General features: G+C 31.6%; 1 protein-coding gene across 3 annotated transcripts; it reads left to right on the forward strand.

Annotated features, from left to right (window-relative positions):
* Positions 1–9,523: 9,523 nt before the first annotated feature.
* Positions 9,524–15,636, forward strand: LOC114753083 (transcription factor MYB88). Of its 3 annotated transcripts, none has more exons than XM_028941748.1 (14): positions 9,524–9,942; positions 10,047–10,111; positions 10,307–10,491; positions 10,584–10,630; positions 10,743–10,799; positions 10,931–11,003; positions 11,309–11,364; positions 11,466–11,648; positions 11,742–11,911; positions 12,055–12,200; positions 12,929–13,065; positions 13,145–13,347; positions 13,451–13,596; positions 15,278–15,636. In XM_028941748.1, the coding sequence occupies exons 3-14, from the start codon at positions 10,405–10,407 to the stop codon at positions 15,386–15,388; spliced, it is 1,416 nt and encodes a 471-aa protein (XP_028797581.1). In that variant the 5' UTR covers positions 9,524–9,942; positions 10,047–10,111; positions 10,307–10,404; the 3' UTR covers positions 15,389–15,636. The 3 variants fall into 3 exon arrangements, with proteins under 3 accessions (XP_028797581.1, XP_028797580.1, XP_028797582.1); XM_028941747.1 differs by having other exon boundaries at positions 9,524–9,842; XM_028941749.1 differs by having other exon boundaries at positions 9,524–9,757.
* The last annotated feature ends 384 nt before the right edge of the window (positions 15,637–16,020 follow it).

The following is a 16,020-nucleotide window of genomic DNA, read 5'->3' on the forward strand; positions in this document are numbered from 1 at the left end:
TCAACCATAATCAAGTAGAAGAGAAAGAGGGGGTATTAAGAAAGATGATTATGATATTTTAGAAAAACGTGTCACATTTCTTATAATTAACTAACTTACTTAACTTCCTTAATTTAATCAAGTTAGTTAAATGGATCTTATATTAAAGATCGGAGGAGTATATTATATGAAGCCGAACTATAAAATTATTTATATTTTATATTTCTATTGAACAACTTAATTAATTAAAGAAATCTAAATGAATTATTTAAAATTTGATCATATTACTAAGCTCTTTTAATATAAAATTAATTTGTAGTTATAGATTCCCAGACGTTTGCCCTCTCTTTTTCTTTTCTTGGCCAGACAATTTTCTTCCTCTCTACCTCTACCAAACAAAATATACGAAATCATCAATTAATCATAAACATTGTAAATTACAAAAGAAAAAAAATTCCACACGTAATAATGTAGTGAACAATATAATTAAGTTGTCAAGCATATTCAAAAGTTAAAAAGATACATATCAATGTAGAAGTGTACATATAAGCATTAAACCACATTGAAACAAACAAAAACATCAATCATCCAATTGGGCCCTGGATATTATCTCTAGATCATCATAAAGAAAAAGCCATGGATATAATGCCAATCTCCCCAGACTCTATTTACAAAGTATTTAAAATCTTTAATTTGAAGCATGGCCCCCAAAAAAATTATTTCATTTGATGTACAAACCATTATGGAGCGATACTTAAATATAGGAGGAAATTAGCACATTATAGAAAAGAGATGATAAGCATCGTTATGAACTTTTCTAACGTTCTCACGATAAGATTTCGCGAAAAATGTGAAGAAATATAAAGGGTTGGGGGGAGGGGTCATCCATCTTTACCACATAACAAATTTATTTAAAAAAAAAAAGAGAGAGAACATATTCCTTACAAAATCCAGCATTTTTATAGCAAAAATGTTCCATTAGAATTTTTTTCCCCCTTGTAATGATCAAGCCACGGCCATGCTTGTTGTGATAATATGATCTGCTCGTAGTATTAAAACTCAACCCGAGTGAGCCAGTCAAACTAGCGAATTGGTGAATTAGTCTCCTAATCAGTTTAGTTCTAAAATTTTGAATGAACTGATCAGGTTCGATTTTATATATCTTTCTTTGATTGTTGAGTCTGAAAAAATAACATCGTTTGGGGGGATTTGTGCTTTAGTAACTCTATTTTGTTGAATTATTTGTGGTTTATATATTAATTTTTAATTCATGTGTAAATTAATACCTTTTGTATTTAAATATTACTCTTTTCAAGGTTATAGATAAATATTTTTGTATATTTTAATTACATTGTATTATCAAACTTATGATTGGGTCAACCACGTTTCAACCACAGTAAAATCACTAGTCATTGGACTATTGCTTCTATAGGTTTAATGATTTGTCGAGTTCTCAATTCCTTGTATCTACAATTTTTTCCCCAAAAATATGGAAAATCTAGAATGGTACTTGGATGTTGTGCAAGAGCAATGTTTGAATTTCGGCCCCTTGATTGAACGTTTTGAAATGATTAGTTTGTACACTTCAAAAATATATTATTCTAATTAAACTAAAGTAAAATGGTTTCATACATTACAAGGCATATATCATTGAATAAGGAATGGGTCCATTTGTGCAAATTGTCAAAGATTATAATCTATATCTAACGCGTTTAAGATCGACTTTTATCACTTCCGTAAGCTCCTTATGCATAATAACAAATAGAATATAGAAAAAGAGAACGCTAATAAGCTTTTATTTTAGGGTCAAGACAAACTATAAAGATGACCAAAGGTTTAAATTAAATGACAAATTCATGATGGCACAATGCAAGGAACAAGTTAAGAATATTCCCCTTTTTTTTGTTAAAAAAAAATCTGCTGTTGAAAGTTAGATGCGGTAAGTTTAATTAATTAAATATAAAGGTAAATGCCAATAAAATTCTATTCAAAATGTCGAATAAATTAAATTCTGAAATTCTAACTTCAATTGTATCAAATGGGAGGAATTTGATATTCCTCATTAAGCAAAACTTTGAATTCAAACTTTATGAATGGGAAAAAAAATCATACGAAAATAGGTACACCCATTGAATTTAATTAGTACCATAATGCTGGAGTCTAATTAAATTAAACAATACCAGTTTATATTATTTGTAAAATTATGCATTGATTTTCTTTCAATATCTCTTTTAGGGTGTGTTTGGATGAAACCAAACCATGGTTTGGAGAATAGCTTCTGGAGAATAGATTCTTAAAAAAATAGATTTTGGGAAGAATAGATTTTGTGAAAAAGTGATTTTGAGAAGTGTGAGTGTTTGGATAGTTGTTATTAGAAGTACTTTTTATATATACAAATTGGCATAAATTAATATGATAATTATAGAAAAAATATATTTTATGATATATTTTAATTTGAAGGAATAAAATTGTTAATAATATATTTTTATTAACATATATTAATAATATATAAGATAATATAATTAATAAATAATTAATATGTATATATATTTATAAGATATAAGATTAAATATGTTTATAAAAAATATGTTTATAAAAAAATAACAAGATATATATCCTATAGGCTCTCACACTCTCCCTTTTTTCTCCAAAAGTAAAAAATTTCTGCTTTTTCCAAAACCATGGTTTTGAACCCAAACCATGGTTTTGATTTTTTTAAGGGTTGGCTAACATTTTTCCCAAACCATGGTTTGGGATGTTTGCCAAACACACCCTTAATCAGTTACGCTGAAAACTACTTGTAGGTGGAAGAATCATTTAATATGTACAATGAATAAAAATATTTTAAGAAAAAGATTATAAACTTGAAAGACAAAGTGAATTGAGATATTAAGTTTAAGACCAAAACAAATTCTTCTACTGGTTAGATCTTATATTTAAAATATGAGAGAGTAACTTTGAAAGCTAATTTTATTTGTGATCAAGGTGATTGTTACCTCTTTTTAAATTGAAAACTGATATGGTGTGTAGCTATATATAGTGAAATAAATAAAGTTCCGTATAGTAATATGAAAGCTTTTTCATAGGGTTCGACTCCGCAGGGTGGGTCTTTTCTTGGGGCATATTGCTCTTTAATGGCTGCTTGTGAGACAAAGTAACCACAACCCTTCTTTTATAATATCGATGATTGTTTTCCTTTATAGCAGATTCTCTCTTCTAAAAGCATCTCACCATTTTATAATATACTACCTCTAGTCTTATTTATAAGATCTTGTTTATAGACTATAAATAAAGTTTTATAATTAGGACCGGAGGTAGTATTTATATATATATACAAAAGTTATCTTATGTTTTTTATATAAGAACTAATTTGATATTTAATTTAGTTATAACTATAAAACTTCAATATATTTTGTTTCCAATATTTATTTATTTTGCCTCAAATAATCTTTATAGTGATTATACATGTTAATATACATGGATAGTTGCAAGATTAATAGAGGTATTTTAAAGAATATAATATCTATTTATTACAAATAACTAACTTATCTAATTTATTTAATATTTGTAAATTAGTTATCCAACCTTTATATTAAAGACCGGAGGTAGTATTACATATATAGCTTCTTTATATATTAGTTATTATATGTTCCTTCCTCTATCATCTCTTTTCCTCTTTTCCTTCATCATATTTACGCAAAGATATAATGAATGGGAAAAGACTCATTTTTATGTCTTTATATAAAAACTTTTAGGGTTCAAATGAAAGTAGAAACCGTGAGGGTATTGATGCGTTAATTGAATAGGTCTCCTTTGGCGGGGAATTTGGGCGAGAACTCTGAAGATATACAGACGAGGGCTGAGATAAGAGGTGGTCATTTAATAGTTTTCTTTTGTCAAGGTTAAAAAAAAGTTAGATGAACGGTTAAAAAAACTGGAAAATGATGTGGGGCCTTTAACGGGAGCCTTCCACGTGGCACACGGTTGTCTTATCCACGTGGATTGAGAGAAATGGTAGGTAAAACGGTTTGGTTAGGAACCAACTTATGAAAGATTAAGAGAGTCTTTATTGGTTAGAAACCAACTTATAAAAGATTGAGAAGTGTTTAGATAAAAATCAAATTATAATTTTAAAAATAGTTTTACAATATCTACAGTAAATATGTGAAAAGAGTTTTATATCAATTTGCGTAAAAGTTCTTTTAAAAAGCACTTTCCAAAAACTAAACACTTTCTAAATATCAATCATATGCTTGTGACATAAATTAAATTAAATAAATACTAAATAATATTAAATTCATATATGGTTTTGGTTTTGTCTTTTGCTTTGAAGCTTCAGCAACTTTCAACAGTGCACTCATGCATGTGGGTGTACGTAGTTGACTATTCATATAATTGATTTATTTTTTTCGGCCACTTACAAATTCAATTTGGACTCCCATTTTCATTATACAAATAATAAAGGGGATAGATGAATAAATATATGGCTTGTTTGTTTCTATTTTTGTTTTTCCTCCCAAAAACAATTTTATAAAATTGTTTTTTAAAATAAGTTTTGAAAACAAATAAAAAATATGTTTGGATAATTATTATAAAAATTATATTTAAAAATAAACATAGTCAGATCAGAGGAGAAGTTTCCATAGAAATTTAAATTCTCAAATTAAGAAAAAGCTAACTGAATGGAGATCAGAAGAAAGTGTTCTCCAATTTTTCCAAACAAAAATAAGAAATGCAAACCAAAATAAAAAAACAACAAAAAATTATTTTGGTTTTTTAATTTTTTAAAAATGGATTTTTGTTTTGTTAAAACACTTAATTAAAAAAATTACCAAAAAAGGTTTTTTTTAGCGAGCCAAAAAAGGTTTTTTTTAGCGAGCCAAAAAAGGTTTTTGAATAAACAAAAAAGGGTTTTTGAAAGAAAACAAACAAGGCCATAATTATTTTTGTTTTTAAATAAAAGATATGCACACTTTCATTGTTTTTATACTATTCCCAATTATGTTTACTTTATACGACAAAAAAAAAAAACTATGAATAGAACTCTTAGTCACTTTTTCAATACTATATTTAGATTTTAATTAAAATATACTAGCTATTTCAATCATTTTAATTATGTTTCTGAATATATTTATACTCCTAAACTTTTAAACAAAATGTTATTTTATACATACTCTTGAAAAATGCCAATAATTGCAAAACAACTTTCTGAATTACACATTATTTATTATTAATTAATATATCTTAATGTTGGTTAAGGTTGACATCACAAAACAGTGTGAAGTTAGTATATTCTAAAAAAATTTCAAAATTTTTTCCTGAACCCCAGAAGAAATAAAATAGAAAAATAATGACAAAACAGAGGAATAAAAAAATGAGCTTCAAAAAGGCATTTGAAAAAGATGAAGGAGATAAATACATGAATATTTATATTACTGCAACCCAAATTATCAATTGATCTACGTCTAATTCTCAGAAATATTTTAAGACTTTTCACTATGCTTAAGCAAGTTTAAAATTGAGTACCTACCAAATTATAGTACAACTGGAAGACTGACTTAGTTTTGATTTCTATTCTCAACCATTACAGTTATTGAACCCAGCTAATCCACTCAAGAAGATATCACACCTTGGGTAATCTTTACATCCTCGTTTTTAATTAATAATTTGGATCAAAATAATGTTCTCACAATTTTTTATACTTAAGACGAAAGCGGAATGCAATATCAAATGACAATTAAGTTTCAAATTACTAAGATAAAATTCTTATTTATTTCAATGCCATTTTGATAACATGATATATGATCGTGAAAAAAAGTTGATTTTAAAAAAGAAAAAATGACATAAAAATACCTGTTAAATTTTAAAAAGATAAATAAGTCATATTGACTATTATTGCAATGATTTTGACTACACTTATAGTGATTTTTACAATTCAAAAATCAAAATGTTTCAAAATCACCTATTTATCATTTTAAAATTCAACAAGTATTTTTCTGTTATTTTTTTTTTCAAAAAAGCGCATAATATGTAGGTGTCCTTTGGTTATTGTGATGCATAGGATCACCCCTCCAAGCTCCATCCTCCCTTTCCGTTGCACCATTTGTAATTTTTGGGCTAAAACTATTTTGTTAATACATGGTCAGATTAGATGAGGAAACAACAAAATCAAGTTTAACTAACAGGAATTAGATCTAGTTGGAAAGACACTGAAAAGAAAAAAAGAATAAGAATAAGAATTGGATCTAATGAAAAAACTAACTAGCTTCTTACAACATAGTGAATAAATGTTTGAATCTCTTTCAGAGATATGTTAATATTTAGTATCTAGTAGTGCGTCAAACAGGCCTCTAATAAAATGATATACCTAATATTTTTTTTTATCTGAAAAATGATACCTAATATAAACAATGTTATATGATACCAAATCACCTTTAATTTAATTTGTCTATGTTTCTTCACCGTCATCATTAGTTTTCATTACATATATAGAATTCCTAATAGTAGCCAGGACTTTTGGAGTTATAAACTTGTGAGTTTCAATTTTAAGCTCTCCTTCTTTTTCTTCATTCACAGTTTCTTCTCACACCATTTCGCTCTTCGTTTTGAAGGCCCTTCCCTGTTCTTTAGCTCAAGACATTTTTCAGGTGAGTTATAAATTTGATAGGTCTCTCTTTATTTCTCTATCTTCTTTAGCTTCATTGGATGGTAAATGTTAGGCATATCATTTTCTTTTTCCAACTATAGAATCTATTGGAAATCTCTGATTAATAAGTGAATCTTTAAGGCACATGTGATTCAGGATCATCATCAACAAATTACTAAATTAGTAAAGTAGATAAATGAATTGAATACCTACATCACAATCTTTTCCCAACGTAAATATGTCTATATTTACTATATATGATTCATAATATACGTCTAATCTTTAACTTCATAAGCGGCATTAAAAAAAAAAAAAACCTTTCATAACCGATGTAGATTTTTGCTACCTGCACTAATGAGAATTCAAGTTTAGTTTAAGATCGATCTTTATGGTTGGAAGTACTTTAGATAAACTAGATGACTTTGCTTTTCAAAATGCCTTTAAAACTCTTTTTATTAATTCAAATATTTTGAAAGTCCGCAATTGCTACAAACTAAATCTTATGTATATATGTGTGTGCGTGGGTGTGTGTTTGTGTGTCGATATCATACCCATTTTCTATCTATACTTTGAGCTTTTCCTTGAAAATCATCCTGAAGTATAGATATTATACTCCTCTAATCTTTAATATAGGATCTAATTATTAAGTTGATTTTGATCTTAAATGTAAGACTCATTTATCATATTTATCAGTTTTTTCTAAATTACCCTATTGATCCTCTTTCAAGCATAATCAAGTAACAGAAGGAGGAAAAATATTAAAAAAGATAATTATGGTGTTTTAGGAAAAACATGTCATGTTGCTTATAATTAACTAATTTACCTAATTTTTTTAATCTAATTAAATTAGTTAAATATGTTTTATATTAGGGATTGGAGGAGTATATGATTTACAGGTGTCAAAATTTCTCCCAGCCACCAAAATTAATATATGATATAGTTATATATTGATAACTGTTTTTTTTTTGGGAAGAATTTTAATTAGGTACGTGAACAGATAATTCCTACTAAAACAATGTTTGGCATAAGGGGAATTTAGGAGAAGGGAAAATGAGAGATTTTGCTCCCTTTTGTTTGGTATGAAAAATTCATAAGATAATTAATCAACAAGTCCTTTTAATTTTTTAACTCGTTTCTAATTAGGTTCCTATATTTTTTTATCAGGTTTCTATTTTTTTCCTTTTTATCATGTTCCTATATTTTTCCTTTTATCATTTTACCTGATAGTTTTTTTTTTTTACTAAAATCTGATTTTTAATTAAGTCCTTATAATTTTAAGTGATTGATAAAAATATTAAAATAACTTAAGAACTTGATTAAAAACATGTGAAATTATATTAAGACCTAATAAAAAATTAGAGAATTTGATTAAAAAAGGGTGAAATTGTAAGCATCTAATAAATAGAAATATTACCATAATTTAATAAAAATTCAAGCGAAATTACAGGGACTAACATGTTAAATAATAAAAAAATTTATAGGAGGGTGGGGAAAATTTTCTAGACTATACTTTATTCTTCATCTATGTTTATTTTCTAGCTTGTCAGAGATTCATTTATTCTGATAGCTAGTGTGATTAAAGTCCTTCTTTATTTGGGCAGATTCAATGTGGGAATCTTTGATTGGGTTCCTCTTACAGTGGGGAGAGACTTCAAAGGCACAAAGATCTCAAAGGAAAATAGTAAAAAGCTCACAAAATCTTTGAGAAATAAATGTAGGCCACATGACTAAAAAACTACCATAAATAATCTTTCTGTGCCGTATGTACTAATATATTTTTTCAATTCTAAATATAAGACCTATTTTATAATTTAATTTATACTACAAAATGAATCATACATTTATGATAAGAAAAGTACTTTTTAACAAAATAGTTTGTGCTAATTGATAAAGTCATAGATGATATATGAATTTCTCATGATTAACATTTACAAATTTTAAAAAGAAACATAATATGATATTTCATAAATTTTTTAAAATAATAGAACACGATATGATATGATACCAATAATTTTGAATATCAGCTAAGTTCCGAGTTATAATCATACTAAAAATTTACCAAAATATTAGTCGTCTCTCTCTCTCTCTCTCTCTCTCTTAAAAAAAAAAGAAAAAAACAAATGCCTATTTCTGTTTTCCACCCAAAAGAGTGAGCATTAACTTTTTCACGCACTGGTGGTATGGTAAGTGAGCGTTTGGAGAGTAAAAGGAATTCACGTATAATGCAAGAAATCCCCATGCTGGGCCTATCTATCTCCCGAGAATTCAAATTTACCGACACTGCTGATCAGAGAGAGAATCCCAAATTTCACACGACAAGCCAAACACAGAACACAACAAACAGCTATCTCACAAAACAGAAAATAAAATCTGTTCAGTCCCTCCCACCTTCATTTGTCTCTGAATAAGCAAAAAAAGATGAAGAGGATAAATGAATCACACGAGAGAGCAATTAATTTCAATGCGAAAACTGGGTTGTGATTGTGAGTCTGAGCTGGTTCGATCACGTACCTTCTCATGGCTCCTTAAAAATCACCAAAATTCAAACAGGCAACTTATGCATCTAGCTCTATATATATACGCATATAAAAGTAGACCTTCACTTTGGAACTAGATAATTGCTAGTTGCTTTCGTTTCATTTATTTATTTCTTCTGGTATAATCATAAGGGTACCTTTTCTTTTTTGGGTGGAAGCTGCGAATTGGGCATTAGTCTTCGTCCCCATAGTCCATGACCCATTAAGATATACTACTTCACTCTGTACACAGTCATGGATTTCAGCGTTGTATTCAAGTTTCCCTTCATACCCGCGCACTAACCTAACAATCGGTTGCTTTCAAATATTATTATTATTGTTTTTGTGGGTTCGTCTCTCTGTCTCTTTCTCTTTCTCTTTCTCTTTCCAATACTTCAGTGAGTGACCGTTTTAAAAAAGTTACAGTGAGAGAAGCAGAGAGGAGAAAACAAATGAACAAGATAAGCGAGATGAGGAACAGTCTTGTTAGGATTCTCTAAAAAGTGTGGTCTTTGTTCAATCTATCTCTACAGTTGATTTGTTTTTGGTTGCCCTTGCGAGAGCCATTGAGTCTAACCCAGATAGCAGAATCTCAGAGACAGCATTCATAGCCGAGGTGTTTGTCTGGTTGACAAGTTTGAACTTTCTTTTGGATATATTCCCAAGGCATTTCAATCTTTAGATCTACGAAGCTTTTCTGGGTAATCAATTACATACCAATGCATCATCAAAATACTTCTCGGAGCTCCGGAAAAATACGATTTTGATCCATTCCCATTTCCCCTCTTGTGAACCTTTTATGTATGTTTTAATGCCCATTTGGTATCTTTTGGAGTTTCATGTGGTTTTGGCTCCCTAATTTGACCACTGGATTGTGTTGTGTTTTTTTGTGACTTTGATTACAGAGGATAGTGATTGAGATCAAAGGAGGGGTCTGAAAAGTTAGGATCCGAGGCCATTCCTTTGGAAGGTAATGCCTAATAGCTTTTGAGGATCGGATTTGTGCTTATTACGGTTCCGTTTTGCAAAAGAAAAAACCTAATACAGTATCGGTGTAAAGGTGAATGAAAGATAAAGAAAAAGAAGGAAGAAGGGGTTCTCCTTTTTTTTCCCCTCCTTGCCCCCTCGCTCCACTAATCATAAAGCTTTCATATTATTTATAAAGGGAAGAGCGTTGGCTTGGCTTTAGCATGCAAGTTGGCTCCTGCAAAAGGAAGGAGCGTCTCACCGCATTAGAATAGAATAAACCCCTCAAAGCACAATATGCAAGACATGAAGCAGAGGCAGCATCAGCAAGATAAGGAAGAATCCAAGAAGAAGGAGCGTCACATTGTCTCTTGGACTCAAGAGGTCTGTCTTTATTATTTCTTATGTTATATATTCCCCTGATTTATCTTCTATCTCTTTTGGGTATTTTCTCACACGGATTATTGAAGTTGCAGGAGGATGATATTCTTAGAGAGCAGATTAGCATTCATGGAACAGACAAGTACTGATTCTTTAACTTGATTCTTCTTCTTTTCATTTACTTAGTCGGTGGACCATTTTCTTGGATATGTGGAACTAAGAGATTTTCTTTCGATTGCAATAATCATATGCAGTTGGACAATTATTGCATCTAAATTCAAGGACAAAACAACAAGACAATGCAGGAGAAGGTGAAGTTTATGAATTGATACGTGTTTTGGTCATGTTTCTTAACAATTTCTTATTGTTTAGTCCCATGTTTTTTTTGTTTTGTTGTTATTTTAATCTGATTCCGGTGTTAAAGTGATCAATGAAATATCAGGTGGTACACATACTTAAATTCTGATTTCAAGAAAGGAGGGTGGTCACCAGAAGAGGATATGCTATTATGTGAGGTAAATTTAAGTTCCCTCTTTGGTAGTAAGTGACATATTCATGTCACTGCTATTTCTCTCAGAAACTTTGAAAATATTACCTGCTAATACTATGACAAATTTTGTATTTTGCATCAAAGCCTGGCCTACTGACTGGCCACTGTTTAAAGCGACCAATATATTTTGCATGTTCAGTTCTGTAGATTACGCTACTCATAATTCATTCAAACCTTCTTCTTCTCCTCCTCCTCCTCTGGTTTTTCGCCCTTTTGCCCCTCTCTTTCCTATGTGGAATTTGTGAACTTGTATCTTACTATTCTCTATAGGCTCAGAAGATATTTGGCAACAGATGGACAGAAATAGCTAAGGTGGTTTCAGGCAGGTAAATATTAATTCTTTCCTTCATGCAAATGCGAGGTATAGAGATTGCATTTCTAGAGAAAAGTTAGTATGAATGTACCTAATTCTACTATTTCTACACAGAACGGATAACGCTGTGAAAAACCGGTTCACCACACTTTGCAAAAAGAGAGCGAAATACGAAGCCTTGGCCAAAGAGAATAATAGTCCTCCATTGATAAATTCAAACAATAAAAGGATCATTTTCCAACAAGTCTACACTACAGATGCAGCATCAGAGGCCACAGCATCAATTAAGAAGATAAGGTATGAAATACTTTTAAGCATCAAAATATACCAAGTCTACAAAAATGAACAGTGCAAACATAGTGACGTGTTATTTTTAATTGTAATATAAAGGGCCCACATCCCTGATGCTTCAGCGAGGATCGCCTATGGAGACAGATCACATAGACAATTTGGAGCGCCAGTTAGTCAGCAACCTAGAGTGCCATTTGCTGTGTTATCTAATTTCGAGGATAACAGCTTGCACCAACGTCCTGTCTGCAGTGCCAAAGTCAGCGGTTACGGTAATGTCCTTGAAGTAAATGTTGTTGGTTATGGAAATTATTATGATGTGAAATCTGAAAGTAAATCATTAGTATATTCAGCAAACAAATCTCTGGTAAATGTTACATTCTAATATGATTCTTAATTTGTCATGCTTTTCCAGCCCAGAATAACAAGACTCAGGGAACATTCCTGAAAAAGAATGATCCAAAGATAACCATGTTGATGCAGCAAGCAGAATTATTAAGCTCACTTGCAGTGAAAGTTAATACAGAGAACATGGACCAGACTCTTGAGAATGCATGGAAGGTGAGGACTGATAGCTTCTGAACTTGCTGTTATTGAGTACAAACATTTTATGAGCTTACTTATGAATTACCTGACCAGTTAGTGTTAAAGAAAGCCCAAATCATGGAATTTTTCTCTAAAACTGCAACTGATGAAGGAACAAAGAAACATGGCATGAACCAAACCTATCTATATGGAGATCTTGAAAGTCATTTTAGCAGTTTTTCCTTAGCCTTAAAAACTCTGAAATGGCTTCATTGGTCAGGTCTGCATCATATTATCGATATTGGAGGGATCAAGCTGATCCTATCAACCCCCATCAAAAGTATCCATTTAAAGATAGCAAAAATCACGATCTATTCATGTTTATGTTGACTTCAAAATCTAAAATAGCTGTGTTTATCAGTTCGCTAGTATATAATCAATAAAAAGAAGCTTGACTTAGTTCTACTAAGCCCCCTGATCAATTCTGCTTCGCAAGTTGAGATCTATAGAACATAGGAGAAGATCTTCAATATCTTTAAGACTTCAACATACCCTGTCACATAAAAAGCCCATTCAACTTTAAAAAGTTTATTATTCAGTATAGCCCACCATCTCATATGGTGAATTTTTATTTAATTAGAGAAACTGCAGCAGCACTCTTGACTCCTCAGTTATGTTGGCTCTGATAATATGATTTTATCAGTATCTCTAACATTGTTTATTAACTTCAAGTATCTCCTAACACTTGCGAATAATGATGTTAGGTTCTGCAAGACTTTCTGAACCGAACAAACAAATCAGATCTTTCGAGATATAAAATCACAGATTTACAGCTTCAAAATCTCAAAAATATGGCGGAGGACATAAAGAGTGGTCATGAGGGGAGCCAACCATATTCAAGGTACTTTGAAATTATTGAAATCATAACTCCTGGCAGGCTTACCCCACCGAGTATCTAATACTTTCTGTATATTTTCTAGGCAACCGGAGCTACATGAGGACTCTCCAAGCAGCTCTGAATATAGTACAGGATCAACTATACTGGCCCATTCAGCTTTTGATAATTTGGAACATTCACTGCATCAAAATGTTGGAACCGAAGGGAAGCCTACAGAAAGTGAGGGGAAAAGAGGAATTAGTCGTTCTGAGAAGCAAGTTCTTTGTGCTTCGACTGCAGATCAAGGTGCTTGTCCATAGGGCAAATCAGTTACTGTTTTCCATAACATGGTAATGTGTAACATGTTTGTGAAGCAGAACTGCTAATAATACATATCTTTGTACAGCAGATATCTTGCCATCTTTTGAAGAACAGATAAACGATGATTTCATTGTTTCTGCCTTGTCAAGTAGAGAGTTCAGTTCCCCTGTTCAAGTTACTCCTCTGTTCAGATCCTTGGCTGCAGGAATTCCCAGCCCACAGTTTTCAGAAAGTGTAAGTTTCTCCAGCACATCTTGCTTAAGCACTTTTTAAGTCAATAATACTGGGCATAGCAGTAAAATCCGCAATTGTATTTATATTTCTTATTCTATCGACTTCATCAGTTGGAGAATTTTCAAATTGCTGTTTACGTCTACCTGAGCTACCTGCTCATTTTCAGCTTTTTTGTGTGGTAGACATACTGGTAGTGGTATTTTTCCTGTGCAACTTGTCGTAACAGAAACTGACAACTGAACTTATCATCATTGAGGTTTAGTATGGTAGAATCAAGGTACTTGTAAATGCAACAGTAGGTGACAGCTGCATCTCTGCTGATCATAGACCCATGAAAATTTATTGATAAATGTTCCATGGTAGCTCTAAATAAATATATTTATTGCCATTACTGCCCAAAGATGTCCTGAAACAATAATATTTAGATAGCATTCACTGAATAATTGTAAACATAATGTATTCCATTGCATCTTTTGTTGATTCAAGTTCAAAGTTTGCAGTATTAAACTCAATATTGGAGCTGTAGATAAATCGGTAAATTACAAAAAGGGCTTACCCATAACCCTTTGACCATAAAATTGCGCTAGGCCTTGCAAAATGGAGCTGGGAGGCGGTAGGGTAGGCATTTGTGTATAACTTGAAACTGTATTAGTTGCAGGATAAAGAGTCAGTTGAGAAATAATGTAAATGTACAAGATATGCAAAATAAAACTCACTAGTATGCTTTCTGCCTTGCCAAGTGGGCATGTATACGGCTCGTTAATGCATCTAGGTGGGACGGAGGAAAAGTTCCAATGATATTCATGCAATACAAATAACAACACAAATAACATGGTATTTTCCGATTCATGAGGATAGGAAAAATTAGTATTGTTAGTTTCAAAATAGGTAACATCATTAAAAGGACGTATTATGTTACGATTGTATGAACATAATAATACTAAGGCAAACCCATGTGAATACCTCTTATAGCAACAAAACATGGATACTATGTAACTTTTTGAGGCTCTTGTGTGGTCTTGGAACTTAAAGACCTTGTGGCAAAAGCTAACTGTCACAAAATTGCCAACATTTATATGGGAAAAATATATATTATACTTATTTCAAATGAATATCCAGTTCAGGTCTATTGGTCTTGCCTGCTTCTCCTAGTTCGTAATGAATAACCCAAAGAAAAAAAAAATAGTGGTTTGTTTTTATTTCTGAGACAAATTTAGTGACTACATGTCACATGTAACACACCATTTTGTTTGTTGCCTTGATAGCTTGGGATGGTACTTGTTATTTGCTGATAGAAAATCCTGATGTAAGATTTATTTTGTAACGAGATTTAGAACATAAGCTGCTAGCCATTGTCATCTTCCATGGGCAAGCAGAACTGCCTTTTTGCTTGTACCTTCAGCTAAGCTGCTAGTTTGCTAGTCCTGTTGGACAATGTGAACCGCATGTTGGCTTACAGCATAATGATTTAAAATTTGTGATTTGAGCATTATAGGACGCAAATCCCACATGGAAGCTGATACTGTTCTTCTAAATTTAAATCATCCACATGCCTTCTGGACATTGGGGGTCATCAGTCACTGCAATTTGAATTATTCACATAAAAGCACTATTTTCTTTATCAGCATTTGGCTGAAGATTACTCACTATCATACTCTTCTTTGGAACTATTGTTTTGCAGGAAAGGAACTTCCTGATGAAAACACTGGGAATGGGATCCCCATCTCAGAATCAAAGTGCAAAAGCCTCACAACCACCACCATGCAAAAGAGCCTTACTACAGAGTCTATAACCAAGATCCATCTGAAGTAGAAAAGCTTCTATGTGCCTTTCCCCCCTCTGATTCCTTCTCCCTACCTTTGGGAATCAAACACGCTGAGTACTATTTTGCATGGCGAGATGAGACTACTAAGCTTGCAAGTGCAGAGCTATATTCAGCTTAAAATTTTGCTACGCATCCCTCTCCAAGAATGTTATGGAACATTCTTGTAATCTTTAGACAAATCTAACAGTGCCTTTTACCTCCTCCCTGACACTCGCACAAAGTGTGTCATTCTTTGGTTTGTCTTAGTTTGCTTTGGTGTTCTGGGTTTGTTTTTCTGCAATCCAGCTTTTGATCTATATTTTCTATTTTGTACATAGGCTTGTGTAATTCTGAGTGATGTATACATCGATAATAGAAACAGAGATAGAGAGATAAAAAGGAAAAAAGTCCCCAGTTGCGAGAGAGAGATTTGAAGAAGATGAACCAGCTAAATATTGGATTTCTTTTTTTTTTTTTGGTTATTTTGGGCATGCATAGGGTATAGAATAATTTTTTTTCCTCCCCTTTTGGAGTCTGATGTAATGAAACTTCATCGTTGGAGTGGAAATGCATATTGGTTTTGGTGTGCACAAATTGTCCCTCTTCTTTGTTAAGCTCAT

The sequence above is a fragment of the Neltuma alba genome, unplaced genomic scaffold (assembly GCF_004799145.2).
Source record: "Neltuma alba isolate B1F8T4 unplaced genomic scaffold, ASM479914v2 tig00007685_pilon, whole genome shotgun sequence".
Taxonomy (NCBI): domain Eukaryota; kingdom Viridiplantae; phylum Streptophyta; class Magnoliopsida; order Fabales; family Fabaceae; genus Neltuma; species Neltuma alba.